The sequence below is a fragment of the Nyctereutes procyonoides genome, unplaced genomic scaffold, assembly GCF_905146905.1.
Source record: "Nyctereutes procyonoides isolate TBG_1078 unplaced genomic scaffold, NYPRO_anot_genome, whole genome shotgun sequence".
Classification (NCBI taxonomy): Eukaryota; Metazoa; Chordata; class Mammalia; order Carnivora; family Canidae; genus Nyctereutes; species Nyctereutes procyonoides.
Window position 1 is genome coordinate 7647193 of NW_026575042.1, and position 27585 is coordinate 7674777.

The 27585-nt window shown below is 46.5% G+C and overlaps 1 protein-coding gene across 1 annotated transcript in view; it reads left to right on the forward strand.

The window, feature by feature from the left end:
- The window catches only part of ITGA9 (integrin subunit alpha 9), a 335241-nt gene that overhangs the window by 20283 nt on the left and 287373 nt on the right, over positions 1-27585 (forward strand). Inside the window, exons 4-6 of the mRNA XM_055321450.1 lie at positions 5180-5303; positions 17744-17811; positions 26861-26990. Of these exons, the coding sequence (XP_055177425.1) occupies positions 5180-5303; positions 17744-17811; positions 26861-26990 (322 nt within the window). The remainder of the gene's footprint in view (positions 1-5179; positions 5304-17743; positions 17812-26860; positions 26991-27585) is intronic.

The window sequence follows — 27585 nt, forward strand, 5'->3', positions numbered from 1 at the left end:
GCTTATTTCACTTGGCAGAATGTCCTCGAGGTTCATACATATTGTAGCATATGACAGTATTTCCTTCTTTTTAAAAATTTATTTATTTATTTTTAAAAGATTTTATTTAGTCATTCATGAGAAACATTTGCACATGTGCCATCTTGCTAGGAAAGGCTTGTCCTGAGTCTTCTCTGTTCCCAGCCCCCTCCATCCTCCCTGGCTGAGACTCATTTTCCTCCTTGAAGCCTGTCATTTGGTGACAGTGCTTTCTGGAATAAGCTTAGCATCTTTGGGCTCATTAGGAACTGAGCATCTTTGGGCTCATTAGGAACTGAGCATTATGTTGTTACCTCTGTATGTATAATTTATCTTGTGTGTATGTCTCCTTTATTATGGAAGCTGCTTGGGGAGAGGCCACATCTTTTACCCTTCTCATGGTCAGTGCTTGGAGATGATCTCTCCAAAGAGTTGAAAAGTGTGTTTGAATAATATAAGGGCTGAGTGTCACTGTTAAAACAACTAGAAAGCAAATGAGTTGCCATCCCTTCTTGGTGGCTGACTGGTAGACAGGCAAAATGCTATAAAATGGCCCTAGAGTGACACCAAGGTACAGGGAATGGTGATGTCATCCATATTTACCTGGAGACCTTTTATCCACTTGCTTTTTCTTTAATGTGTCAAGTCTACCTGTCAAGGCTTTCTGCAAGGCAAGTATTTATTTGAAAATTACACACAGGAAGGTGGGTGTTTTTCAAACACCTTTTGAATGCTCAAGAGGTACCTGGGGTGTGAGTGTAGGACCTGTATCCCTAGGGAACATAATACTGGGTTCCAGGGCAGGTTTGAAGAGGGGGAGGTGGGTGGGTTTTTTAAAAATGGCATCTGGTGCTGATTCAAAGTAAAGAACAGGTGGAGAATTTAAAAGCTGTGACAGGGCGTCAAATGTCTCATTGACAAATGATGTTTTCTCACCCCTGAACCCGGCATCCAGCCCTGGCTTTGCCGGGGTCTTGACTTGCAGGTGTTGTGGTACCTTCCTGTTTTCCCCAGTGAACAAATGATAGCAGGTGCAAACACAGCATCAGGATTTGGGGCAAGTCCCTTTCCTCTCTACGCTGTCTGTCCCCTGGCACCCCCAGTGTGCAGATGACAGAGAAATGGAGAAAAAGAATTCGTTTCCTGCCATCACCACCCAGCCCCCGCCGGCATAGGCATAGACTCTTTTCTTGGACTTCGGAGGGCACCTCCAAATGTTCAAATCTGATGTTTCTGCTTTTCAGTAGTCTCCAAGGCTCAGATGACGAGTAATTGAAGCGTCTAGATTATTTCTGGTGGCAGTGGCATTCTTGGCTGTGTGCTGTGTCCTCTCCAAGTGACAGGGCAGTCCCTTCCTATTCACCATTTCTCACCTGTCTGCTGTTTTCAAAGCTGCAGAGTCCATTTTTTGCATTTACTTCTGTTGCCATGTTTCCTGGTTGTTGGTTAGAGAACTTTTAATGAACTATAACACATGCAAGAAAGGACACACATAATTTGTATTCACTCTGATGAATTGTCATTTGGTCAGCATTCTCAGAATGGACTTTCCCAGCACCCAGGGACCTCTTCCCTGTGCCTCCTAGGCCACTCCATCCTCCCTTGGAGCAGGGCAGGGGGCTTCCTTGTTGGGTAGGGGGAGATCTGTGGCATCATGTCCCTGACCCCCTCCACCCACTGTTCTCGGTGGCCCAGGGCCTGGCCCTGGCTGTGGAGGGTGGACCCGAGGTGTGGTAATAGCTCTGGACATCTGTGTAAGAGGGTGGAGATGGGGGCCTATGTGCCTTTGTGGCTGAGCCATTGGGAGAGGCACCCCCTACACCCCGCCCCACATGTTGCCTGCCCAGGAAGGACGTGCTGTTTCCATACAACAGAAAAGACCTTTGAAATAAAAAATTGCTCATATTCTCCTTTTTATTTTTTGGAATTAAAAAAACAGTCCTTATAACTGGAAAGATGTCAGATTCTAAGATTTGGGGTGATGCTAGATGACCCTCCCCTTTCTTATGATTATTTGGAATCTGAGTTTGGCCAGTCTTGCTATTTTTAGAGAATACTCTTTTTCCTGTTCTTCCCTGCTCTGGCCCCCTTCCTCCCTCACAGCAGAACTCATTTGGAGAGATTGATGAGGTTAGTAATCCTTTGGAGACAGTCCCTAGGAATTTTTTTTAATCCAGGAGTCAGATTGACATGCGTGTGTATACATAATGATAATCAGAGCTAAACAGTCTTTTCTTTCTATAATTTATATTCAGAAATACTCTTCATTGTTTTCCTACATGCATACTGCCTTTGACACTTTGATCTCTGACCTCACAGAATGCCTTAATTTCAGTTTAGTTTACTGTGAAATGTAATATTTGGATTTTCTAGGAATTCTCCAAGATCACTCCTTAAACAGTTTATGGCACTTAAAAAAACAAAATAAAAACAAATGAGGAGACAATAAACTAGACATTAAATGCAGAGTGTCCTTCCTTAGAAGAGTCAGCATGCCCCACGATAAACATCTGCCTCTTTTTATGGTCTCTCCGGCCCAGAAAGACAATAAAATGCAGTAAGCCCTGGAAGCCAGGGGCTTTGCTAAGTCTGTAAGTTAAAATAGAAGTAATTTACCTGCCAATTCAATGGCTTGCAAGGCATCAGAATTGAGTCAGAACTAAACATTTTAAAAATCAACTACTTAGTGGGTTGGAGCGATGATGTGCTTTATGACAGATTGGTATAGCCCCTTGAGAAACATGCTGTGAATGTGAAACTGTATCAAGTGGAGAGAAATGAAAATGGTTTTGCAGTATAACAAGGGATTTATTTTATGTAGTTTAATGTCCTAGGGCAAGAGCCAGTGAGTGTGTGGGCACATTCTTATTTCCAGTAGTTTTGTCCTTGGGCAGAGAGTGCCCTTGTTAGGGGTCCTGTGGGCAGTTGGTTTGAAGGGATGAAGAGCAGAGAGGCTGGCAGACAGTGATTTTCATCGTAGGATGATCTGAGGACCCCAAAGAGGCGCCTCTCTCATTTGGTGACCTGGGGATTTCACTGGGCTCCAGAGTGGTTATTTCAGGGGTGTTGGAGCCTGTGGGTAAGGCTGGTAGCCCAACAGCTACTAGATCTGTCTCAGGTGGTGGGTTTGATGGCTGCTCAGGCAGGAATAGAAAGTTTTAAATGGGAAATGTTTTCTAGTGAGATGAGGAGGACCCTGAAACAGTGGGTTCCAGGCCTGTTTATAATACTTGCTAGCTCTGAGCCCACTTGGGGTTCCCATGTGGAAAATAGGAATTCTGAAGACTCCTTTGTGCACCCTCTAGAGTTGTAGAAGAATATGGGCCATATAAATGCTGAACATTGTGGCTTGTTGTACATTTGAAGGAAAGAAAGCAAGCGGTTAAACACTCTGATTATTTCAAAATGTGGTATTTTAAGAAAACAGATTTGTAGGCCAGAGTGAGGTGAACTAGTAGCAGAAGTGAGTGGGGCACGTCCATGAGAACCGGGCATGCCCTCAGAGTAAGCAGATCGGTGCGTAATCCAAACTTGTGGATATTTGGATGTGGATAGGCCTTCCCACATCAAGTGGGCAGTTATGTCTGAGGGTGAGGCTGGGGGTGTTCTTTGGTGGGTGGGGAAGGGTGCACCCAGCCTCCGTTCCTCCCACTGGCTCCCATTCCAGTGTCTGTTGGAGCCCAGTGCCGGGAAGCTGCTCAGAACGCTGACTAGGGGGTCTGTCCCTAACGGCCTCATCTCACACACGCCAAGCTCTCGCTTGCCTCAGAGCCCTCTGCCCTGAGCCTCCCTCAGGTGCCCTCCCAGGCACTCCCTCACTTTCTCAGGCCTCTGCTCAGATGGCACCTCCTCAGAGTCACCGTTCTTGACCTTCCTATCAAAACCAGCTGATTTCTGGCATGAGGGAACTTTGGGGGTGAGATGGAAACATTTTATATCTTGCTTCGGGCCTGTTCACATAAATGTACACCTTTGTCAAAGTGCATTAAATGGTATACTTGAGACTTTTGCTGTGTGTAAATCTACTTTGAAAATAGAACCATCAACATTTAATTCTGGTTAATGATGTGCACGCTGAAATGTTTCTGTAGGCAACAACAGCCAAGTAAGGGCAATGGTTCAACCTTTGCCCCAAACCAGCTCAAAACAGGAGCTTCCCAAAGTGTGCCCTGGCCCAGCAGCCTCAGGAGGACTAGAGTGTGTCTCTCCCTTCAGACTGACCCAGGGCTCTGGCTGTTCATTGCTGTATCCTCAGGCCCAGCACAGAGCCTGGCACACAGTGGGTACTCAATAACTAGTTGACTAAGTGATCAGATGCACCTGTGAGGCCTGTGTAGCCATCCTGGCCGGAGGGCCTCAAGGTCCATATTGGGGGACCAACATGGGGGTCCTTTTCACTTGGCTTCCTTTTCCTGCCTTCCCTGCTCTCCTAGGTGGTTCCCCAGGGCCCATCCATGCTACTCGCAGCACATACCCTGAAGCTCTCTCTTCTCCTCTGCCCCTCCACCCCCATCCTGGGCCACACCAGTATCTGTTCCCACCTGATGTTCACTTCTGCTCTTGCCCACCTGCAGCCTCCACATGGTGGCTGTTCTCTTTCTGAACCATAAAGCAGATCATGCCACCTACCTGTGTCAGCTTCCCTTGCACATCCACCAAAATAATAGCCCTCAAGGTCTACTAGACCCCCCATGGGCTAGCTCTGTCCCCTTTCTGACCCCTTCCCTCCTGCCAGCGACCCTCCTCTCCCTCCAACCTCCAGGCCTTTCTCACTGCTTCCTCAGTTCCCAGTGACCTCTGTGTCATGCTCAGTGTGGCTGGCTGGCTCTCCTCTCTCCCTGACCTCTGTCCTTCCCACCCACAGAGTCTCCATCCCATAACCCTAGTCTTTCCCTCCCAGGGCTCAGCTCCAGGTATAACCTTATTAGTTTACATGTTTCCTGTCTCTTCCTAGTAGCCTTCCAGGGGCTTGTTCTTGTTTAAAGAGGCTGCTGATGCCCCAGATACTACCCGGTGCCAAGCCATGGCTGGGCAGGAGGGAGGATGGCTTTCTGGCCCCTCTGTTTGTCTCCTCACACAGAAGAACCTGGCACTGCCAGAGCTCTGCTTTGGGACCTTCTGGGGCTGACTTCCCTGCTCTGACCTCATCTCTGTCCTTTAGGCCTGTGCCCACCGCTGGAAGAACATCTACTATGAAACAGACCACATCCTGCCCCATGGCTTCTGTTACATCATCCCGTCCAACCTCCAGGCTAAAGGCAGGACGCTGATCCCTTGCTATGAAGGTGAGCACTGCTGATCCCTGCCCCCTGCCCCTGCCACAGCACCCCCAACAACTCCCATCATCTCCGTTTCCCTCAGCTTTCCAAACTAACTGGGGGGCAGCCCTGGATCCCTGGTTTGTCTCTTGGCACCCATGGGCCTGCCCAGGGAATGGGGATGAGGAGAGGACCATCGTTTCAGACCCTGCCCAGCCCCAGCCCTCCCCATCTCTGTCCAGAGCCCAGAGTGCTTACCGAGCTATATGAAGTCTCAGCAAAATTCACTAAGCCTCAGCCAAGTGATTAAGCAGAACTTGGTTTTCTGGCACTGCCACATGCTCTGTAGCCCTGGGAAACCTACTTTTTCTCTCTGGACTTTGATGTCCTCTCCTGAAGACCCAGAGGTTGGCTCAGATGGTCTCCACAGTCCCAGCTCCCCAGATGGTCCCAAGGCTCCCAAGGCAGCTCTGTGGACAAATGTCCTGAGGCAGCAGGAAAAGGAAACCCAGATTCAGTAATTCCGTGATACCTCAAGGCTGATTTTCCTTCCCATCTGGTCCACATGCTCTCATGTAAGTTTGAAGACCTCTTTGCCAAGGGGCGCTTGGGATCTTGGAAAGAAATGTATTTTCTCAGGATTCCTGCTTAAAACCTCCAAACTGAGCTGATTATTATTATATTTTTTTAATTAATTTTTTTGAGCTGATCATTATTTAGTTTGGTTGAACTTGAGCTTTAAGGATTCAGGAAATTCTCTCCTTTTCATCAGTCTTATAAATTGTACACTCAGGTTTTCTCTGCCTAATTCTGAGTGAGCTAGCACTTGTTCCCTCTGAGAGCTATGCTGTTAGTATTTTAGTTCCCCCTCTAATTTATTTGCTTGGACTGAAGTCTCCACTAGCCTGTGTCCACATTTCCTCTGGGCCTCCCTGGGGTTTCCCAGGTTTCAAATTTTGTGGCCACCAAAGAGGTTTCTGAGAAATGCTGTCTGGACACATGCATTTTTCTGTCCAGTCCCCAGAGGACGGTTCAGGGCCCTGAAAGGGACTTGGGTGTCCTGAGCAGGTGTTCATTGCAATGGCCTCACAGAAGAACTGGCAGGGGCCCAGCAGGAGGCATGAACCCTGTCCTTCCGTGGGGGCGAGGCTTATGCTTTCTTTCTGTGTCAGCATTGGGTGAGCTGTGGTGGGACCATGGGGGAAATGGAACTCTGGCCTTGTTCGTCTCTCTGTTACCCCAGGCAGACAAAAACCTCCATGTGAAAAATGGATGTGATGTAGTCAGTTAACGGAGAGGCACAGATAGTATAAATGCATCCATAAGGGGTCAAGACTGTTCTGACCACCCCAGCTTACTCCTCACTTGCCCTACCCCCACGGAAGAAAAGGGGAAGCCCCTGAAATAAGTCTTCGGGTAGCCTGCTGGCCTGGGGGAGGTGAGGGGATCAATCCAGGGATATTGAATCCAAACTAGTTATGCAATAGCCCAGGAGGTTGGTTTTTTTCCCCAGAAGACGTGTTGTGAAATGGGGACATGTTGCTGTGCCCACTGACTCTTCTGTGCGCCACTGTAAGTGTCACAACGCAAAAGGACAGACCTCTGAAGAGGTTGCTAGAGCCCGTAGCCCCCATGGCTCACACTTGAACCTAATGTGTTGGTAAGTGGCTGTGAGATCAGTGCTGGGCCAGTGTTGGCTTGGGGACTTTACACCATCTGTCATTTAATCTTTATAACTCCCTTCACTTGAGTTTGAATATGGGTAGTTTTGTGGAGGTCATCTCAGAAGACCCCAGTCAGGGCATGGGAAGCGAGAGAGGGAAGGGAAGGCAGCCTATAAGGGATGTTACCTACAGGTTCCTATCCTGGACAGCTGGGCACAGTCTCTGGGGAGCCCTGGGGCCAGCACAGAACACACCTTGGGATTAACCATCTGTGGTGTGTAGGGGCTGGAGTCTTTCCACTGTTCTGTCCTGTGGGGGGGAGGCAGGGAAAGCCCCCCCCCCCCCCCGCCATGGAAAGATGCACATGCTGGCCACCAGGCTGTATCCTGGAAATGGTGATGGTGCTTGGGGCCCCTGATGCTTGGCAGGAAGGTGGAAGCCCGTGTGAGTCGATGAGGGCCATAGCTGGGCCAGATGACAGGTCGATTCAGGTCTGCTCCACATGTCCCTCGTTCACAAGTGCATGTGAACTCTCAGCCTGGGCCTTAAGAGGTGTCATGTATTTCTTCCCCCTCTGGGTGCTTGGGACCCTCACCACGGAACGTGCCCCCTGTGGCTCACTGGTCCCAGAAGAGCTACGTGTGGAACAGACCTGAACTGAACCTGCTGACTGAGTCCAACTAGATCAGCCAAAGCCCAGCTGATCTGTGGGAGGAGGAGTGGGAAATGAATATTTGTTATCTGTCATAGACATTTCATGGTTGTTATGCAGTAATAGCTGACATCGAGCTCATCTCATGATCCCAGATTCCTTACACAACAGTGGATGTACCATCAACCCAGGCTGCCAGGATTGCTCTTTGACTGTTCCTTGACTTAATGATGGCCAGACAGAGCCAGCAAACAAATTAGCAAAATGGCGGTGCCCCTGCCCAATCGTTTTCCTCCATGGGCTCACATGTACTTCTGTATGTTAACTCATTCACTGGGAAAGGGAGTGTTGGAGTATAAGAGCAGCCCCTAGAACAATGTGGCACTGAGGAGAATGTTTCTGTGGTTTTTGTTTCTGTAGGAGGCAAGGGGTGGCAGACACTCAGATTTCTCTAGAAGACTGGCTTGGCAACATGCATGTTGCCGGCCATAGTTAGAGGAGCCTTGCCTGTGCCCTGTTAACTTTGGGGATGTCCACCTCCCAGTTTTGTGGACTACTTTGGGTCTTCAGGCAACTATATTTTCTCTTAATGTGGAAAAACTCGGTGACTCAAACTCTATGTTCCAAGTGAGGGATCACATTACAGCAAGTACAGTACAATAGAAGTACTTCAGAATTCAACAGGACCTTTTGGATATCATCTTAACCAGCCTATCTTTATTGAGGTCTAGGGATGTGGTGTGGCTTTTTCAAGGCCAAGTTTTGTTTCCTTTCTGTTATTCATATGTCATACAATGGAGAGGCAAAGTAGCATGGTAGCTAAGAGCATAGACTCTGGACCCAGCATGCCAGACTTCAAGTCCTCGCTTTCCCCTAAGCTACCTCAGGGGTCTGTGAAAAAGATGGAGTGAGTTAAAACTTGTTAGTTCTTGGAATAGTGCCCAACATGTGCATGTGCGCATGCGTGTGTGTGCACGCGTGGTAAACATGAATGTTCTGATATTCCATATTCTGTGCTAATGTACTGTATGCTAGGCAAATGTCTGTTAATCACTGTGGGGTGACTAATTTGTCTGCTAGGGATAGAGTCCACATAATCTTAAGTGCCTGATAGATAAAACCCAAGTGACACACAGTTCCAGGTGTGAAGAAGTTCTCCATGTACAGGGGAAAACAGGGGAAACATGATCTTTCACAAGTGGGAGAGCTGTGTGGGGAGAGAATTTCATGCCAGTGTGTCCTGCAGGGCACCTCTCCCCAAGGGCCCAACCTACATCCAAGGTCTAAGTGGCATTAAGACAGCTTAATTCATTTTCCAGCTGGAGAAATGGATGCCCACTTAGAGTCTGCAGCCAAGTGGGGCTTCCAGAAGAGAGGAATGGTGGAAATCCATCATTGGTCATGGTGGTGGGTGCTGGGAAGGGAGGGGCCCTGCCTCCTCTGAATGTGCATGCTGTGGAATAGCTGAAGGACCACTGAGGGGTGTGGAAGGTTTGGTTGAGTCCTGCCCTTTTGCCCATCTGTCTCTATGGCCCCAGGCCTGTGGATTACCGTCAAGGGCTCCGGAGAAAATTCAGAAGTGCTCAGAAAAACCATGCATTGTTCTCTCACTGTGGCCTTATTGAGAGTTCTTGGAGGGTCACCTGTGCTCTCTTCAGAATGTTGCCAGGTCTGTTTAATAGACGAAAGCCTCGAAGTCTGTAGGCCCCTGTCCAGACAGTCTCAAACTTTTGAATTCTTAAACCATCAGTCTTTGGCACAAAGACATTTTTTCTCATGACTTTTCAGGTGCTTCCTGTTTCTGGTTGGGTGGGAAATGCTATCAGAATATCCTGTTTGGAACCAGGAAATGTAGAGGGAATGGGAAACAAAAATGAATTTAGAACACAAAGTAAAATAAACCAATGGAGCATACCATTAAGTCAGCCGTTTAGTTTATGTTTGATATGAAAACAGCATCATTACTACCATATGGTGTTTGGTTTTATCTGAGTGTGTGAGAAAACAAGAAATTCAATGGGATGACATGGGGGAAACTATTTGTAAACTGAAGAGCAAGTGCTATGAAACCTGTTGCTATTGACCAAGTCATAGTTTAGGCTCCTCAAAGTGAAGTTCATGCATTGTTAATATCAGGCATGGAGATTTCTCTCATCCTTTGCCCTTGAGCTTACTGAGACAAGAAGCCAGAGCTTGGCAGGAGGGGGGCTGTAAATAAGTCCTATTTATTTATTTATTTATTTATTTATTTATTTATTTATTTATCTATTTATTTATTTATTTTAGAGACATACATGTGAGCGGGGGAAGGGACAGAGGAAGAGAGTCTTCAAGCAGACTCCCTGCTGAACATGGAGCCCCACTCAGGGTTCCATCTCATGACCCATGTGATCATGACCTGAGCCAAAACCAAGAGTTGGACACCCAACCGACTGAGCCATCCAGGCCCCCCTCAAGTCATTTTTTTATTGTGACAAAAGAGCCTCACTAATATGGAAAAATTGGGGAGCAATGCTGATAAAGAAGCACAATTAGAGCACTGTTGTATGTTAGACCCAGTTTCAGAATCTTGCTTTACCACTCACTTGTTACTGTGATTGAACCTACTACATCTGGGTGATTTTGAGTAATCCCTCTGAGACTCAGTTCTTTCATCTATAAAATGGGGGAGATTAGCCCACTGAAGAGGTATTTGAGGTATATAAGGTGCCTAGCTCAGAGTGAACACTCGACGAGTATGAATTTTTTAGCTAACTTGAGTGCCTTAATGCTATCCTTAAACCTTCAGAGAAGGTTACTAGCAGATCTTGCTTTAATGAATAGGTAATGAAGGGTAGAAAATTGGGTATTACAAAAATGATTTTAAGATCCATGGAAAAAAAAGATTCCATGAAAAGATGACAATTTCATAAATATCTTTAAAGATCCTATTTGCACAATTTATTTGCTGGTAAGCTCTCCTCTCTCCTTTTTGTAGATGATTTAAAGTTTAATTCATGCCATGTTTAAACGTTCTCAAGCTGGGAATTGTTGGGGTCTGAATTTCAAATTTCACTGTGCTTTAAAATTGTTCCATTGATTCAAAAGACTTCTGTGCCATTTTCTTTATTATCTGAGGGTGACTGGCCTTTTATTCCTAGTTGTTTTTGCATCTCTCAAGACAGGGTTCATTTCTAGAAAAGAAAATAGATCACCCATTCACATGTGAAGTTATTTCCCCCCTGTCTAGTGTGAAGTGCTGGAGTTCCACAGGGAATAAAAATCAATCAAGAGCCATTTGCAAATGAAAAGGATTTGAGGTTTTTGTCTTGTTTTGTTGTGTTTCTGTTTTGTTTTGGAGAGAACCATAAGAAGCTGAGTTGATCCATTTAAAAATTTAAGAACAAGCCCCATAAATTTTTATTAAATAAAGAACTTTACATTTACATAGGATTTTATGGTTCTAAAGAGCTTTCATAAACATTATCTCATTTAAGTAAATACAGCAAATTTAAAAACAGATGTAGTTCTGTATTATAGCCAGTTAATGTGGAGAAGGGACCCTGAGTCTGGGAGAGGGAGGGAGGGTAGCTGGAGGCAAGAACCAGGGCTAGAGGAGGTAACCAGGTCAGTGGCTCTTGGAGTTCAGGGAACCCCATCAAGTTTTAATTTTGGTGCCAAGAATTTCTATCATGGGCACAAATATACAATTACATTGTATGGAATTATTGATTGCTTAAACTATATCATCTATGTATCTATATACATCTGTATTATCCTTACAGATGTCTAAATTTTATTAATCTCATCTCCTAAAATTGCTAATCTGTATGACAGGTTTTTATTCCTTGGGTTTTATTCCTCTCAGAGAAACTGACAGATTCAGATTTACTGACCGGGTGCTAGGAATTGTGCTAGGGCATTTAACATTTATGATCATACTGAGTAACGACCCCATTTAGGGAGTAAGAATTCTTAACTTCATTGTACAGATGAGAAAACAGACTTGGAGAGGTTGGTGAAGGTCACAGGCTTATCAAGCAGAAAAAGGATTGTTGGCATTGAAATTCAGAGCAGGTTTCTTTGTACCACCTGTTTGGTTCGGATGTTGGTTTTTGTGATTACTGGGATGCTGTGGCCCCTCACTGAGCAAAATCTCCTATTATGTCAAAATTTTATTCTGAATTTTTAGGACACTGTACTAGAGGCTCCTCAAGCTGTATTGCAGTTTTGCAGTTGTAGGCACAAAATATAGACAAGTTCTAGCAGGTGCAAGGGGAGATGGGGCTCTTCAGCCTGATAAAATTTTACTGGGAGGACTATCTGCTCTATGTCCTAGGTGTTTCTTTAACTTGTAGTTATTCTATGAGTGTTAGTTTTGGTCATCATGTGAATTCTTTTTTTTTTTTTTTAAGATTTTGTTTATTTATTTGAGAGAGGGAGAGCAGAGGAGGAGAGGGAGAGGGAGAAGCAGACTCCCCACTGAGAAGGGAACCTGATGCAGGACTCGATCCTAGGACCCCAGGATCATGACCTGAGCTGAAGGCAGATGCTTAACCGACTGAGCCACAAGGCATCGCATCATGTGAAGTCTACTCAGCTCTGAGCTGAGACTGTCACTGAGATGTGCCTATATGTTCAGAGTCACTGTTTTTGGAGGGATGAAAGATAACATACAGTGTACAGTGTCTTGGGCATTTCAGGCTGCTGTAACAGCAACCTAAACAACAAACATTTATTTCTCACTGTTCTGGAGGCTAGGAAGTCCAAGATCAAGGCCCTGACCTATTCAGTGTCTGAAGAGGGCCCTTTTCTCTGTCCTCACGTGGTGGAGAGCAGAGAGAGGCAGGCTCTCTAGACTCCCAAGAGGGTACTAATCCCATTTATGAGGGCTCTGCCCCTGTGGCCTCATCTAATGCTAATCCCCACTGCCTGATACCAGGGAGTATGGTTTTAACTTAGGAATTTTGGGGTGACACACACATTTAGTCTGTAACACACAGTACGTTGAATGTAGGTATACTGTTTTGTGCCTGTAAAGTTGCTTGTTTCTGTTTCTGAAGTAGGGAGCTGGCAAAATTGGTACTATTTAAAGATCACAAAACATTACAGATTTTTAAAAACATTTTTTATAAAAAAATACATAACATAAGATTTACAATTTTAACCATTTCAAAGTGTGCTGTACATACATTCACTAGTGTGCAGCCACCACCAACCCATCCCTAGAACTTTTTCATCATCCCAAACTGATACTCTGTCCTCATGAAACAACTCTGTTACGTCCCCTCCACCAGCCCCAGGCCCTAGCAACTGCCATCCTGCTTTGTCTCAATGAGTTTGACTTCTTCAGAGACCTCATATAAGTGGAATCATGCAGTCTCTGTCTTTTTGTGACTGGCTTATTTCACTTAACGTGATGTCCTCAAGGCTCATCCATATTGTAGCATGTGTTAGAGTTTCCTCATTAAGACTTAATATTAAGACAATACTCCACGGGATTCATGTGTATACCACATTTTGTATATCCACTCATCCACAGATGGAAAACATTTTTTCCTAGGGCTAAGAATGTTATCACCGCCAGTGTGCTCTGTGAAGCATGATGGTGTCTCTGAAGCAGATTGGCAGTCAGCAAGCCTGCCCTTTACTCCGGCCTCAGGCTATTTTGCTGTGTGGCCTTAAATAAGCTGCTTGCTCTCTCTGAGCGATGGTGGCTTCATCTGTAAAAGAAAGAGATGAGGTTCAGGTGATAGATGTGCTCACAAGATCTTGTCCCCTCTGAAAGCTGCTTTCACATAATTGGAAGCTGCTGGCTTTATGTAGTTTACCTTTAATGCCCGCCATAGCTTAATTGTCCATTATTTTGAGAAAATGTTTTCCCTTGCTCTCTAACCTAGCTATTTAGGTCATTTACATTTTTTTTTTCCCATTTAGACTGTGGTGCCTCACAACTGCAGGCAGTTTTGTCTTTTCAGTTTTATATGTTGAAATGCCCCAGTTACTAGTAGAGATCTGTCATTGTCCTCTAAATTGTTTAATGACCAATTATTTGATGTTCACTCAGAAATTGAGCCCAAATTCAGGAATAATTTAGGACTAGAAAGCTGCCCTCCTCCCATTTCATGGCTAAGTTCAGGAGCTATGGAAAAAAACAATTTTAAAATTGATGCATTAAAAAGACTCTCTTTGAAAGAGGAAACTTTCTCAAATGGGAAGAGAGATTAGTAGGAATAACATGTTACACTGTCTGTAAATCTTGATCTTTCCACGGGTTGGTTTTATCCCACCAGCATTTCTGGAAGAGTGCAGGAAGTGACCCCACCCCATTTAATTCTTGAATGAATTAAAATTCATTAGTGTAAGCTCTGTATATTGAGTTGTGGGTTGTGAACATTTGGAAACTAGCATTTTTTCCCTTTCTGAATTGCCTTCTGTTTAGACAGGGTTTAGTAAAACCAGCAGCTAAACCAAGGAAAATACTACCATTTTTAGAGCAGAGGAGCCATACAACTTAATGGATCGTGTGGGACACAGGCCAAATAATTCAGACCCGCCCACAGCAGAGAGAAAGGGCTTTGCTCCAACCTGTTTCTGCCTCTTCCAGGTGATTTCCAGGTCTCCTCATTCAACCACATCTTTCTTCCAGGATTCGGTTCCTGTGGATTTAACAGTGTTAGGTTTGTTATGGAAGGACAATAGGCTGCTGTCATGACAACCCTGATCCCCCTTTGCTGCTTCAAGGTGGATAAATGTGTCCCACGCAGTGAGGGAGGGAACCAGCTTGTAGCTCTCCACCTGGCCACATCCTGGGGGCAGCTGGACAATGAGTGGACATGTCCAGGAGCTGCCCACAGCAGGGCCGCAGCCTGTGTGTGTGCGGGACAAGTTCTGGGAACACCAGAGATGGGAGGGAGTCCCACCCCATCCTTGCAGCCTGCACAGCCTGGACTTCTCAGTGGAGGAGGGATTGTGACCTGGGGGGTTCCTTGAGGACCCCGGATGGGGCAGCTTCTTATCTCCATACCTACCTCCCCTTTCAAAGCTCTATGATATAGAGGGTTTCCTGCCTTCTCAGGAACTGGATCTGCGTGTTCTGTCCTGTTCCTCCTGAGGCCCTAGGGGAGATGGGATTGCCCAAGGTAGAATCAGCCAACCTAAGTTTGGAAAGCCCAGAAACATCAATCCTGTGGGTCCCTGCCCTACTCCAATCGCAACTGCCACCATCCTTAGGCCTCTGGGGTTCATGATGGCTCTGGGTAGAGAACTCAGAATTCCTGGTACCCAGGCCTCCCTTCCCAGTAAGGCTGGGGGTGAAGGTAAGGGAGCCTGACTGATCAGAAGACAGAAGGTAGGGCAAGCAGAGCACAGGGCACAATGGTCCAAGGGAAGGGAAGTTGGAGAACCCAGGTGCTTAGTGGCTGGAGGAAGGTACCCAATCTTACATTGCCGCCCAGGCCTTGGGTCTATGCACAGAGCCACATGTGTGCACACCCTCCCTTACCGCTCCAGCACCAGCACATCCCAGTCACTGTCACGAGGCTGGTGTTGGGGACAATGAAATAAATGATTCATCTTGCTGTTGAATAGACCGTGAGGGACAAACACTTTTTGTGACGGGGAGAGGGTATCATTTACATTTACCTGCAAGGTCACTCAGACAGAGAAGCTGAAGAGGACTTCTGGAAGGCTGTGGATGGCTCAGATAGGGAAAGGGTCTAATCCAGTCACACCAGTTGAGCCTTCCCAGACTAGAGTTGCTACTACTGCCTCCCCTCACCGCAAAGCATGTGTAGTGGGATGGAGTGGGGTTGGAAGTATTAGGACTGGAGCCTGTTCCAAGTTGAAGTGGTTAATCAAGAGTTACAGAAGTTTCTGGGAGGTCAGAGTTATGGGTACTAGTCTGGAGCCCCACGTGGTTGGATTTGATTCTTTGTTCTAGAGCACTCTGAGAAGGTGGGTATAGGCCCTGGAATCTCAGAAAGTCAAAGCCAGTGGGATGATGCCTTTGTTCTGTGTCCCTGGCCCTCGGACCTCTGATGAGGTGGTCCCAGCTCAGGGACACTGGGGCTGGCTTCTAACGGTACCTTGATGCTGGCTAAGGGCAGGGGTGCTGGTGGTAGGGCTTTACCTTGCAGGACTTTGTCGCGGGGCCAGGAGTGGGGTACTCCTAGATTCCAATATGGCTGTGCCCCCCTTAGAAGTCCTGGCTCCTGCTTCTGGCGTAGAGCTGGCCAGCACAGTCCAGGGATGAGGTAGAGAAAGACAAGTTTTATATCTACTATTTTTGGAGTCCCCATGACAAAGGAGACCTTGAGACTGTTTCCTTTAAAACATGAAAGATTCCTACAGAATTCTTATTCATGTCATAAATTTATGAGGCCTGAACTGGTGTGTCCTGCACTGTAGCTTCCTTCAGCTGGTGGGGACTGAATTTTCTTTGTTTCATTTGCTTGAGAGTTACAGTTGAGTATTTAACCTCTCAAGTCAGTGGGGGTGGATATGCTTTTTTGCCAGACCTTCCAAATTTAATATAACTGTTTGTTCAGTTTGGGACATTTTGATCCTTCTTGCCATTGTGCTGTTTGATGTAGGTTTATTATTAATTTTTATTATTTCTTGCTATCAGACAGTTTGATGCACGATCTCTTTATGACTTTGCACAAGCCCCACTCCCAGCCCGGGTGCAAGATTTTGCAGAGAACAGGCGAGTTCCATCGTCCCTAGGTTGCTTTCTGGCAAGGCCTGAGTTCTTCTTGTAATAACAGGACAAGGCGGGAGGAACTGATTTAGCCCTTGCAGGGAAGAGGAGTAACTCAATTGACATTCCGCTGTAATTTAGCAGTCGGTTAATGGCCACTTACTGGAAAATGTTACCAGGCTTTGTGGTGAGTGTTGTTAGAAACTGAATTACTCTGTGTATTTCCCTAGGGCCCTCTAGAGAAGCTCGGGGCTGCAGGAAGTGGCATTGTGTTGCAATCACAGCTTCATTGTTCCTTCATATTATTTATTTTGTTTCAAAATTAAGTATATTGCCTTTAATGGTACCAGACACTTGCCAAGAGCCCAGAGGTGACATGGGGGGGGGGGATCACTGGGTTATTTTGTTGGGTCGCCCGGGGCCTGCAGGTGCTGAGGGACAGCCACGAGCCCGCGTCTGGCAATGTAATTAATTTGAGTCATCTGACTGAACGTCCCTCTGTCTCTATGTCTTTACCCATGTGATTATTTCAGCTGGCTGGTCACGTCCTTGGTTTTGTGTGATCACTCACTCCGTAGATCCTTTGATAGGCCATAGGGGTGAACTAAGGTGAATCTAGGCTTTGCCATTTACTAGCTCTGTGACGTTGGGTGATTCACCTAACCTCTCTGAGCCTCACGGTTTTGCCTGTTAACGGATAGCAATATGGGTTCCCAGGGAAGAGGGATTGATGACGTGGCCTGCGTGGATGTAGCTGATCATTCTTCCTTCCAACTTAAAAGTAAAACAGTGACACCGAATGCTCCTTTGTCGGGTCAGAGTGTTGGGAACTGTGAGGACATGAACTTAACCATTTGTGTTTATCTTGACCCGGAGAGATTGCCCCTTTTACGGAAGGTGGAGGTGTTAGCATGTTGCGTGCACCGTGGGGGATAGTGTGACCCAGTCCAGGAGCGGGTGTTGTGGGGGCCCATCTCCCTGTGGCCCCAGGCCCCTCTGGCTGGTTTCTGGTCCGATGGCAGAGACCCTCTCGCCTCCAGCCCTGTGGAGTGTGGTGTTGGGAGGTGTGGTTATCTTCCAGGAGACTCCACACAGGGATGGCCACATCGCGCCCTTTCTGGGTCATGGCTTCGGCTCCTTTTCCTACTGAGGCTCTCCGTCCTTTCTGAAGTAAATGAAATAATCGTCACCAGCCTCCCACTTAATGACCACGGCTGCCGCTCCCCTTTCCCCACATGTGTGGAGGAAGTCGGCCGGGGCACTTGGCAGCCTCACGGCCTGATGGCACCAGAGCCTGGATTTTTGAGGTCTGGTGGATTCCCGAGACTTGCCTTCCGCGCCCCGGGCTGGAAGGTGTCCCTGGGCCCAGCCCGCGGCGGCGCAGGGAGGTGGCCAGCGCTCGCGGCTCCTACACACGACCGGCACACACTGACGAGGCTGTGGTTTGCTTCTTCCCTTCCCTGCCCTCCAGAGTATAAGAAGAAGTACGGCGAGGAACACGGCTCCTGCCAGGCTGGGATAGCAGGCGTCCTCACCGAGGTGGGTGTCGCTCTCGGGCCTTCTCCCTTGCTGCCGCTCATTTCCTGGCTGTGGTCTCAGGAGCTTCTTGAGCTGGGCCTGCTGATGCCCCCGCATACTTGAGCTGTGACTGGGGGTGGATTCTGATCCCCGGATGCGATATCCAGGGAAGGTTTGTTTTTTTTTTTAATGATAAATTTATTTTTTATTGGTGTTCAATTTGCCAACATATAGAATAACACCCAGTGCACATCCCGTCAAGCGCCCCCCTCAGTGCCCATCACCCAGTCACCCCCACCCCCCCGCCCACCTCCCCTTCCACCACCCCTAGTTCGTTTCCTAGAGTTAGGAGTCTTCATGTTCTGTCTGAAAGGGAAGGTTATTGACATTGGTGGGCACCTGCTGGCCAGAGGCCCCTGGGGGAGAATGGGTGGGCTCATTTGGAGGATGCACCTCTTTGGACAGTTTCTCTAAAGAGTCTTCTTGACCCTGAGACCCATGGAAGGAACTGATTCAAGAGGGTGCAGGGGAGACGGTGCTCAGTCACCTTTGTGTCTCATTGCTGGCAGTGAGGAGGATATATTAAGCATCACCTCCTACCATCCTTCCTTCCTTCCTAGGTGGAGAAATGTTATGGTTTTATACATAACTCAGCCAGCCCCTTCCCCACATTCCAAAGGACTGTGGGCTTGAATACTTCTGTACCTGTGCAGTCATACCACGATCTTTGGTTGGTGGTACAACGTTAGGGACTGTTCTTAAGTGATGCTTACCTACTGTGAGTTCACTCTTCACATCAACCCCTGATTTCTCAAGTTGCCTTCTGTGTACAAAGCTCCATGTCAGGTCCTATAAGTGGCTTTGGCATCCATGTAGTTGCTCAGGCCCTTCAAAAAAGTACTTTTTATTTCTGATTCATCTGCAATCCTATTATTTTAACCTCCTAAGCATGTCCCAAATGTGACAGCTTTAATTCCCCACCACCATCATCCTTCTGGAAAAGCCATTGTCATCGCCTGGAGATACATATTCTGGTCTCGAACTGATCTCCCTGCGTTTGTTTTGTTTTGTTTCATTTTGTATTTTTTTTTTTTTTGCTTTTGTAATAAAATACACATAACATGAAATTGACCATTTTGACCATTTGGAAGCAAACAATCCAGTGATATTTAGTACATTCACAGTGTTGTGCAACCACAGCCTCTCTAGCTTGAGAACATTCCCGTCACCTCCATGTACATCTGTTCTCCACCCCCACCCTGTGTTTTCTACACACCAGCCTGAGGAATCTTTCAAAATCAAACCCTATCATTCTGACTCTGTGGCTTCCCATCACACGGTAGATTAAAATCCAAACTCTGTGTCTTGGCTCATGGGCCTGGCTTTCTGACATTCTCTCTCTTCCTCTTGCTCCAGGATAGCAGAGAGCTGCGGGAGGGGACACCCACCGGTGTCCAGAGCTTTCTGATCTGAAGCAAAGCTGCCCACCTTGACTTCTGTTACTGCTATTTAAATTCAGAAAATAGCAATGCAACATCGAATTCACAAAGCAACATGGAAAGGGTAGAGAAGTCAGAAATGCCATCTTTCACTCTCAGACCAATAAATACAAGATGCTTCTTTCTGTTCCTGCAGTCTGCACCCTCTAATTCTTACTATATCCATTCGCTGTCACTTTTGTAAGATCCTTATGACCATCTACACAGAATTCCATGGGAGGCCTGGTGGATGGTGCCACCCATCGTCCTCACTGCTCAGGCCCAAAAGAACAAGATTCCTCTCTTATTTCCTCTCCTGCATCCAGACCATCAGGGACTCCCACTTCCTGTGCTCCCCAATCCTATCCCAGAGGCCTCCATTTCTCTCTACCTCTGCTGCCACCTCCAAACCTAGGGCACCACTGCAGGACCCTCCTAATTTCCTGCTCCCACCCTGCCTCGAGGCAGCCTCTTCCCATGCAACTGCCACAACTACCTCCTAGAAATGAGAAAAATATTGTGGTGCTCCTTTGCCCAGAACCTTTTGTATCCCCCTCATACTTACAATAAGATCCAGACTCCTCTACATGGTTGCCCAGGTCTTCCTACCTTTCCTGCCTTACCCGTTATCTGGCCTCCTGGTCTCTCTGCCTCCAGCCTCAGATAGTTGGGACTTATGCTGGAACATACCAGATTCACTGGCAGCATTGAGCTGGAGGTCCCCCCACATGGCATTTTTGTGCACAAGTTCACACTTCTGCAGAAGAGAAATGTGGTAGAGGACTCCAAAGCTATTCAAACTTTGAATTTGGGTACATTCTGAAAAATTGTACTCCAGAAGTGTTTGCCAGCTAACAGCCACCCCCCACATTGTTGTGTCATTGATCCTACAGTCTCTCACCAGTATCTGTTTTTGTCATAATGAAAAGGTACCTCATTTTGCTTTAATCTCCCTTTATCTGAGTATTAATGTAGTTCAGTATTCTTCAAATGTTAGCCATTTGTATTTTTCTAGAAATTGCCTGTTTTTGTTCTTGGTTCATTGTTCTGTTCTTTTTTTCTTTTCTTTTTTTTAAGATATTATTTATTTGATAGACAGAGGTAGCAAGAGAGGGCATGAGCAGGGAGGAGAGGGAGAAGCAGGTTCCCTGCTGAGCCCCAAGCCCAACATGGGGCCCAATCCCAGGACCCCAGGATCATGACCTGAGCTGAAGACAGATACTTAACCAACTGAGCCACCCAGGCACCCCATTTTTTTCTTTTTTTTTTTTTTTTTTGATTAGCTGATTTTTAGAAACTTGTAAGATAGTTTCAACACTAATCTCTCATCTCTTATATGTATTGTAAATTTTTTTTACCAGTCCAAGTTTGCTTATGGTGTCTTTATAGTACTGCCATCACACATTCATGTTTGTCAAATGTATCAATCATTTTCTCTCTGGATTCTAGACTCTCAGAAAGGTCATCCCTCTCCTAAGAATACGAAATATCCACCTATATCTTCTTATAGTTTTATAGGTTTTCTTATAGTTTTATAGTATAGGTATACTTTTATAGGTTTTTAAAGAAAGATTTATCTCTTTAGTACATCTTGGGTTTCTTTTTGCAAACATTATATGGTAGAAACAAACTCCATTATTTTCCTAAATGTGTAGGTGATTATTTTATCCTCCCCATTGATTTGAAATACCATCCTGCCATATACCAGGCTCACATTCTTCTTCCATCTGTATGCACATTTAGGTTTTTTAACTTCTGTGGCTGTCACTTCTCTGGTAGGGTCTAGCAAAGTCTGACTCAGCCCAGGAGGCAAGAGGGTACCACTGTAAGTCCACAAGCAGGTGATGGACACCATGGATGGCAGTGCTGAGAGGGAGAGGTTGTATGGGCTGCTGTGCCCAGGACTTTAAAAGTGGGAGTGCCTGGGGGGAGGCTGTGATGTGGTCTAGCTACAAAACAACAGGGCAGGAAGAAAAAAATGCTCAGGGGAATTGGAGACTATTAAGACAGTATCAGTGGGCTGGGTTACTAGAGGCCTATGGGTTGGAGGAAGTAGGTTGTGAGCCAGGGTTCTAGAGAACAGTGGGGCCCCAGTGGCAAAAAGGCGGTCTAGAGAAGAATCACTGGGGGAGGTAAACGAATGGGTCTGCTTTCAACACGTGCAGTGTGAGGTGATAGATGGGACACTCATAGGTGTTTTAATTTTTTTTTTATTATTATTTTAAAAATATTTTATTTAGAGCAGCCCGGGTGGCTCAGCGGTTTAGCACCGCCTTCAGCCCAGGGCGTGATCCTGGAGACCTGAGATCGAGTCCCATATTGGGCTCTCTGCATGGAGCCTGCTTCTCCCTCTGCCTGTGTCTCTGCCTCTCTCTCTCTCTCTGTGTGTGTGTGTGTCTCTCATGAATAAATAAATAAAATCTTTAAAAATATATATTTTATTTAAATTCAATTTGTCAACATATAGTATAACACCCAGTGCTCATCTCATAATGTGTCATAGGTGTTTTTAGAAGATGTTTGGATATAGGGACCAGAACCCCACCTGAGTTGGAAACCCTGATTTGGTCATTGCTAGTACCTCTTTGAGGGGACTGGGTGTGCTCAGCATGGAGTTGGGGGTGGGGTGGGGAGAAGGCTCCTCCTTTTGACAGTGGGAGGAGAAAAAGTAGACTGCAGAAATGAGAACTCATCAGAGATGTTGTTGAAGAGCTAAAGGAGAGAAGGAGCTCCCAGGGAGGAGGTGTCATTGGGGCTGGGTGGAAGGGGTGTTGGTGGGAGGAGCAGAAGGGGCAGGGGTGAAGGAGAATCCAGGTGGCTGTGCAAGCTCCAGGTGACCAGAGGAACAAGAGGACCTATTAGAACTCCAGGCTCTGGGAACCATGGAACCTCAGCATGTGCTGACTGAACAAAGAGCAGTGGGACACTCGTGGTACACAGATGGGGGGTTGTGAGGCCAGCAAGTGGGAGGCTCAGTCCTTTGACCCAGCCACTGCCTCCTGGCTGCCCTGGGCTTTGGCCTTCTGAAACAAGAGGTATTTGAACTCGCTGTCTCTTGTTTCTGGAACTTCAGCTACTGGCGATTGAACAGGAAATGTGTTTGCAGGGGTCAGGCAACACTTCTCCCCTCCCATGCCCTCCTGCTGACCTCATTACTTGGGCTTGCTTTGGTTGTGGGCTGGCGGTCCCTGCACAGGGCAGGCAGCTACCTTTCCAGCTGGATGTGGCTCTGTGGCCTTTTGGACATGGCCATGCGGCCCTGAGTACTCTGGCCCCAGGTGCCTGCCTGCCCTGATGGTCATGACCTAGGGGTTACCAAAGCTATTTGAGCTACAGATGCCATGTAAGCTTTAGCCTGTCACTGAGGATAAAGGAGAGCTTCCTGGGAACTTTATTTTTGTAGCCTAGGAGGATAGAGACAGATAGTTGTGCGTAGCAAGAGAAGACAGAGCACTCCGCCAGCTTTGGAGCACTACCGTGGGAGCCCGGGGCGCAGACTTCTGCTGTAGATGCCAAGTGCCCCTCTGCCCCCCACCCCCTGCTATGCTGCCTTGCAGGGGCATACAGAGAGAAGTCCAAGGCTCACCAGACACACCCACACACCTCCGTACTTACGGAGATTCTGCTAGTAAATGCACCTTGGGAAAAGGCCTGTACTGTTCAGGGAAGGGGTTCCACACGTGAGTTAGGTGGTGTGGCCTTTGGCTTGCAGAGAAATTAGTGTTCCTCTGCGCCATCTGCATTGGGTGGTAGCTAATAAGTATTGGTGCCACTTCCTGACCCTTGTGAACAGCATCAAAAAGATGTAGGCATCATCCCTAGTGAATGGGAAAATCAACTACAGGGAGTTCCTGGAACTCCCCACCCCTCGGCCCCAGCCCTACAGGTCTCAGGTCATCTAGATTGAACCAAGGGAGGAGTCTGAGCACAAAGAGGAGAAGGAAGACAGACAAAAGCTTTGGTTGGAGGTTTTTGAGGAGATAGATTACCTTGTCTTGTTCTCTTTGCAATGTTTGAGAGACCGGGTGTGGGGATATGTTAGATGTACAGCTCTCAATTTTTATGCTGGATTGATTTAAGTCATCAGAAAACACTGTGTCTACTACCTGGTATCCCAGAGAGCCTTTTGTGTCTCTGGCACTGCTCAGGATTTTGGCTTATGAAGAACTGCGGATGGAAAAAGCTCTACATATGGTGTGTACCACTAGTATGGAGACTATTGATTATCATGTTCTTCCATGCCCTATGCTTTTAGACACCCCATTCCAAATGCCTTTCTGAGCTCAACTCCAAGGAAAAAGTCCTTTGTCTAATGTCCCTTCTTCTTTTTTTAAAAAAAAAATTATTTATTCAAGAGACACACACATAGGCAGAGGCACAGGCAGAGGGAAAAAAGCAGGCTTCCTGCAGGGAGCCTGATGTGGCTCAAGCCCAGGACCCTGGGATCTTGATCTGAGCCAAAGGCAGGTGCTCAACCACAGAGCCACCCAGGTGCCCCTGTCTAATGTCCCTTCTAGAACTAGTATAGCTCCTTACACAGAACAGATGAGTGTAGGGGACAGGAGTGAATGAATGCACTCCCCACCTGTGTTTTTTTAGTGATGAGCTATGAGTGTAGCAAGTGATATGTTTTTATAAAACAGCGAGATGCCTCAGAGTGTCTGGTTTCTCACCTGCTCCCTTGGAGGTGGATGGGACGTCAGAATCTGAATGCAGCATTCCTCCACAGCCATTCCTGGGCTCCACCTTCCTCGATCACCAGGAACATGCCATTCAGGCAGGATCTGGTGGCTTCTCTTCTGGCTGTGCTCACACCCTACTGTTTAAATTTCTTTTGAAATGGACCACGGCACACATGGCATTCAGAACATTGTCCCAGTGCCACCATGGTCATATGCTTGCTCTCCTGCCCAGGTGCTCTTTCTTCTTTCTTTTCTTTAGATGGCTCTGGCTTTTTCAGATGGCTCTGTGGGAATTCAGTGTGACTTTATGAATTGTCATTAGAAACTCAGAGTCCTTGTAGCAAGATGTAGCTTTCAGGGACTTGTCGGAAAGCAGCAGCTTCTGACAGTGAGGCCAGCTCTGCAGAGAGGGGTCAGCCTGAAAGGATGTTTCTGAAACACAACGGTGTGGCTCAGCAGTTGAGCATCTACCTTCGGCTCCGGGCATGATCCCAGGATCCCGGATTGAGTCCCACATTGGGCTCCTTGCGGGAAGCCTGCTTCTCCCTCTGCCTGTGTCTCTCTGCCTCTCTGTGTGTGTGTCTCAGGAATGAATAAATAAAATCTTTAAAAAAAAATGTTAAAAACCATGGGGACTCTAAGGGCCAAGGGCGAGGTGGGTATGTTTTGTCACTGAGAGTCCTTGATGACATTGCGGTGTCTAGTGTCTACTCTCTGCCTGGCCTGCACCTTTGGGGTTTTTATACAACTGAGAGGTTTCCCCTAAAATTGTCTTTGTTTGGACCCTTTTGGATATAACTTTTTCTAAAATATTTTGTATGTTTCCGTGTTGCCTTACCCTGGGAATGTCATACAAAAGGACTTTATTGATCTGTCAGCTTTTCTACACAATTATAGGTGCTTAATATTATGGGATGCAAAATTAGTAATTTTGTTATGAAAATAATTTATAGTGTTTCTTATTGCAACATAGGTACTTTGGGAAATATAGATAATCAAAAGAAGGGATTCCCTGTTGGGGAAGGAAGGAATGAAAGCTTCAGCCAGGGTCACCCAGTGGGTTCAGGGAGGCAGTGGACACCTACCCTCAGTACAGCTTATACACAGCCTGTGCTCCATTTTTAACACATTGTGTGTTTTCTGAGGTGACTTCCTGTCAGCATTTAATCGTTGTTCTATAACTTTGTAAAACACAAATTTTGGGGATGAGAGACAGGGAGAGACACAGAGAAAGAGACAGAGTGATAGAAGAAGGGAGGGCAGAGGAGGGATCCCTGTAATCCTGTTACACAATGGGGAAAAAACCATAAACATTCAGGGCTAATCCTTCTGGTCTTTGTTTCATGTCTGTCTGTCTGTACATGCTTCCCCCCCCCTTTTATAAAATGTGATCGTAGTATGCATATTGTTTGGCCTCTCCTCATTAACTCAGCACTTTGCTGTCCTGTCTCAGTGCTGTTAAGCAACAGCAGTTTTACTGCTGCAGGATTCTGTTGAACGGGCGTACCATGAATTAGAATGCCAGCTGTTAGACGGTTAGATCATTTCTAGCTTCCTTTAGCACAGTGACAATGCCTCTCCTTGTGGGTGAATCCACATAGGGATCCAGGCTGACTTCCTTAGGTAGGTGCATCATTTGGAAGCACTTGGAATTCTCATCAGGATTGCTCATGGGATGGGTCTGTAGCACAGACCTGCTCTCGACCCCGTTGAGGGTACAGGGCCATTTGCCCCTAACGCAAATGCTGGAGACTGCCATGTCTTGTATTTCTGAGTCTTTTTTAAAAAAAGTATTTATTTATTTTATTTATTCTTTTAAAATTTATTTTTAAAAATTTATTCATTTTAGAGCGAGCGCACGCGTGTGAGCATGGAAACGAATGAGGGGGGCAGAGGAAGGGAATTTCAAGCAGACTCCCCACTGACACAGATTCCCAACACAGGGCTCAATGCAGGGCTTGATCCCACAACCCATGAGATCCTGATCTGAGCCAAAACCAAGAGTAGGATGCCTAAGTGACTGAGCCCCCTGGATGTTCCTCTGGGCCTGTTTTTTTTTTTTTTTTTTTTAATGAGAGACACACAGAGAGAGGCAGAGACATAGGCAGAGAGAGAAACAGGCTCCCTGTGGGGAGCCCAATTTGGCACTCAATCCCAGGATCCCGGGATCACGACTTGAGCTGAAGGCAAGATGATCAACTGCTGAGCCACCCAGATGCCTCTCTCTGCGCCTGTTTTTAAGAGCAGTGCTGTCTTTTGCTGCCAGGGGTCTCTGTCCTCTTCTTTAGTGCTCCTCTCTGCTCTCTTGATTTCGTTATGAGGTTGCCAGGGGCCACAGTGGCCCAAAAGCAAGCTTTAGAGCTATCCCTGAGAAGAATGTCCTGAGTGAGGACTGGGGACGATTTCCTTGGAGTGTTGGTACACATTTTTTTGTTTTGTTGTTTTTTTTTTTTTTTTTTTTTTTTTTTTTTTTTTTTTTTTTTTGCAAAGATACTTCTTATCTTTGTTTTCTCCTCGCTTTGTAGGAAGCAGGTGGGGGTGGGGACCAGGAAGGAGGTGGTATCTTTTCACGAGCACTGTTTCCCGGAATTCTGTGATTTAGGACAATGTGCGATATTTGTCATTTCCTTGTCTGATCTTGGTGTGAAGGTGAGGAAGTACATGTGAGCTTATCCATGGGTAGCAGAGGGGTCTGGTACGTTATCCTTGTCTTTACTCCTGATAACCGTGTGTATGTGATGGATTCCATCATGCCAGGGAATCTGGTGAAGTACTTTTCATGGCTCAGCCAAATAAAGTCCTTGGTGTGAAGTGTCTTTGCATTGGATGCAGCTGTGGTTCTTATTATATCACCTGCTCCCTTCCTCAGCATCCTTCCTGTTTATTTACCTTTGGGTCTATCTTTTGTAGGAGCTGGTGGTGATGGGTGCCCCAGGCTCATTTTATTGGGCCGGGACAGTCAAAGTGCTGAACCTTACAGACAACACCTATTTCAAACTGAACGATGAAGTGATCATGAACAGGCGGTACACTTACCTGGGTGAGTAGCTCAGGGATGTGACAGATAAGGAGGGGAAATGGGAAAAATTTTCACCTGGCTCGCCAACTATTGCTTTATGGTAGGAAGAAGAATTTGTTGGTTTTTACATTTATTGTTCTAATTAGGTGGGCTCTTAGCGAGGGTACCTTACATGGAGCCCTTCACCCAGCAGGTAGAGAACAAAGGAGGGGTCTGGATTAAAACTGTGGTGTAATCACAGAGCTGACAGTGGAACCTCCAGGGAAGCAAACATTTTCATTTCTTATTTGAGCAATTACTCAAGTTCAGATACAAAATGAGTGCAGTGGAATCCTGGTTTCCCTTGACATTTGCTTGGCTGTGGCCTCTGCTTCCTGGTCACACCACCAGTTGCAAATAGAAATAGTAAGAACCAGAAATTAGCATGACAGATGGCAGCATAATGTTGAAGGTTAATTGCAGGCTCAGGAAAATTTCTCTTATTTTCTCAACCCTTTCAACCTTCTAGAAAGAAAATAGACACAACAGCCACCAGGCAAGCATGACAGTGTACCTACTGAGGGACAGAGATAGCCTGTCTTTGCTTGTGGACCTGAAGATTTTGTGTGGCTCTTTT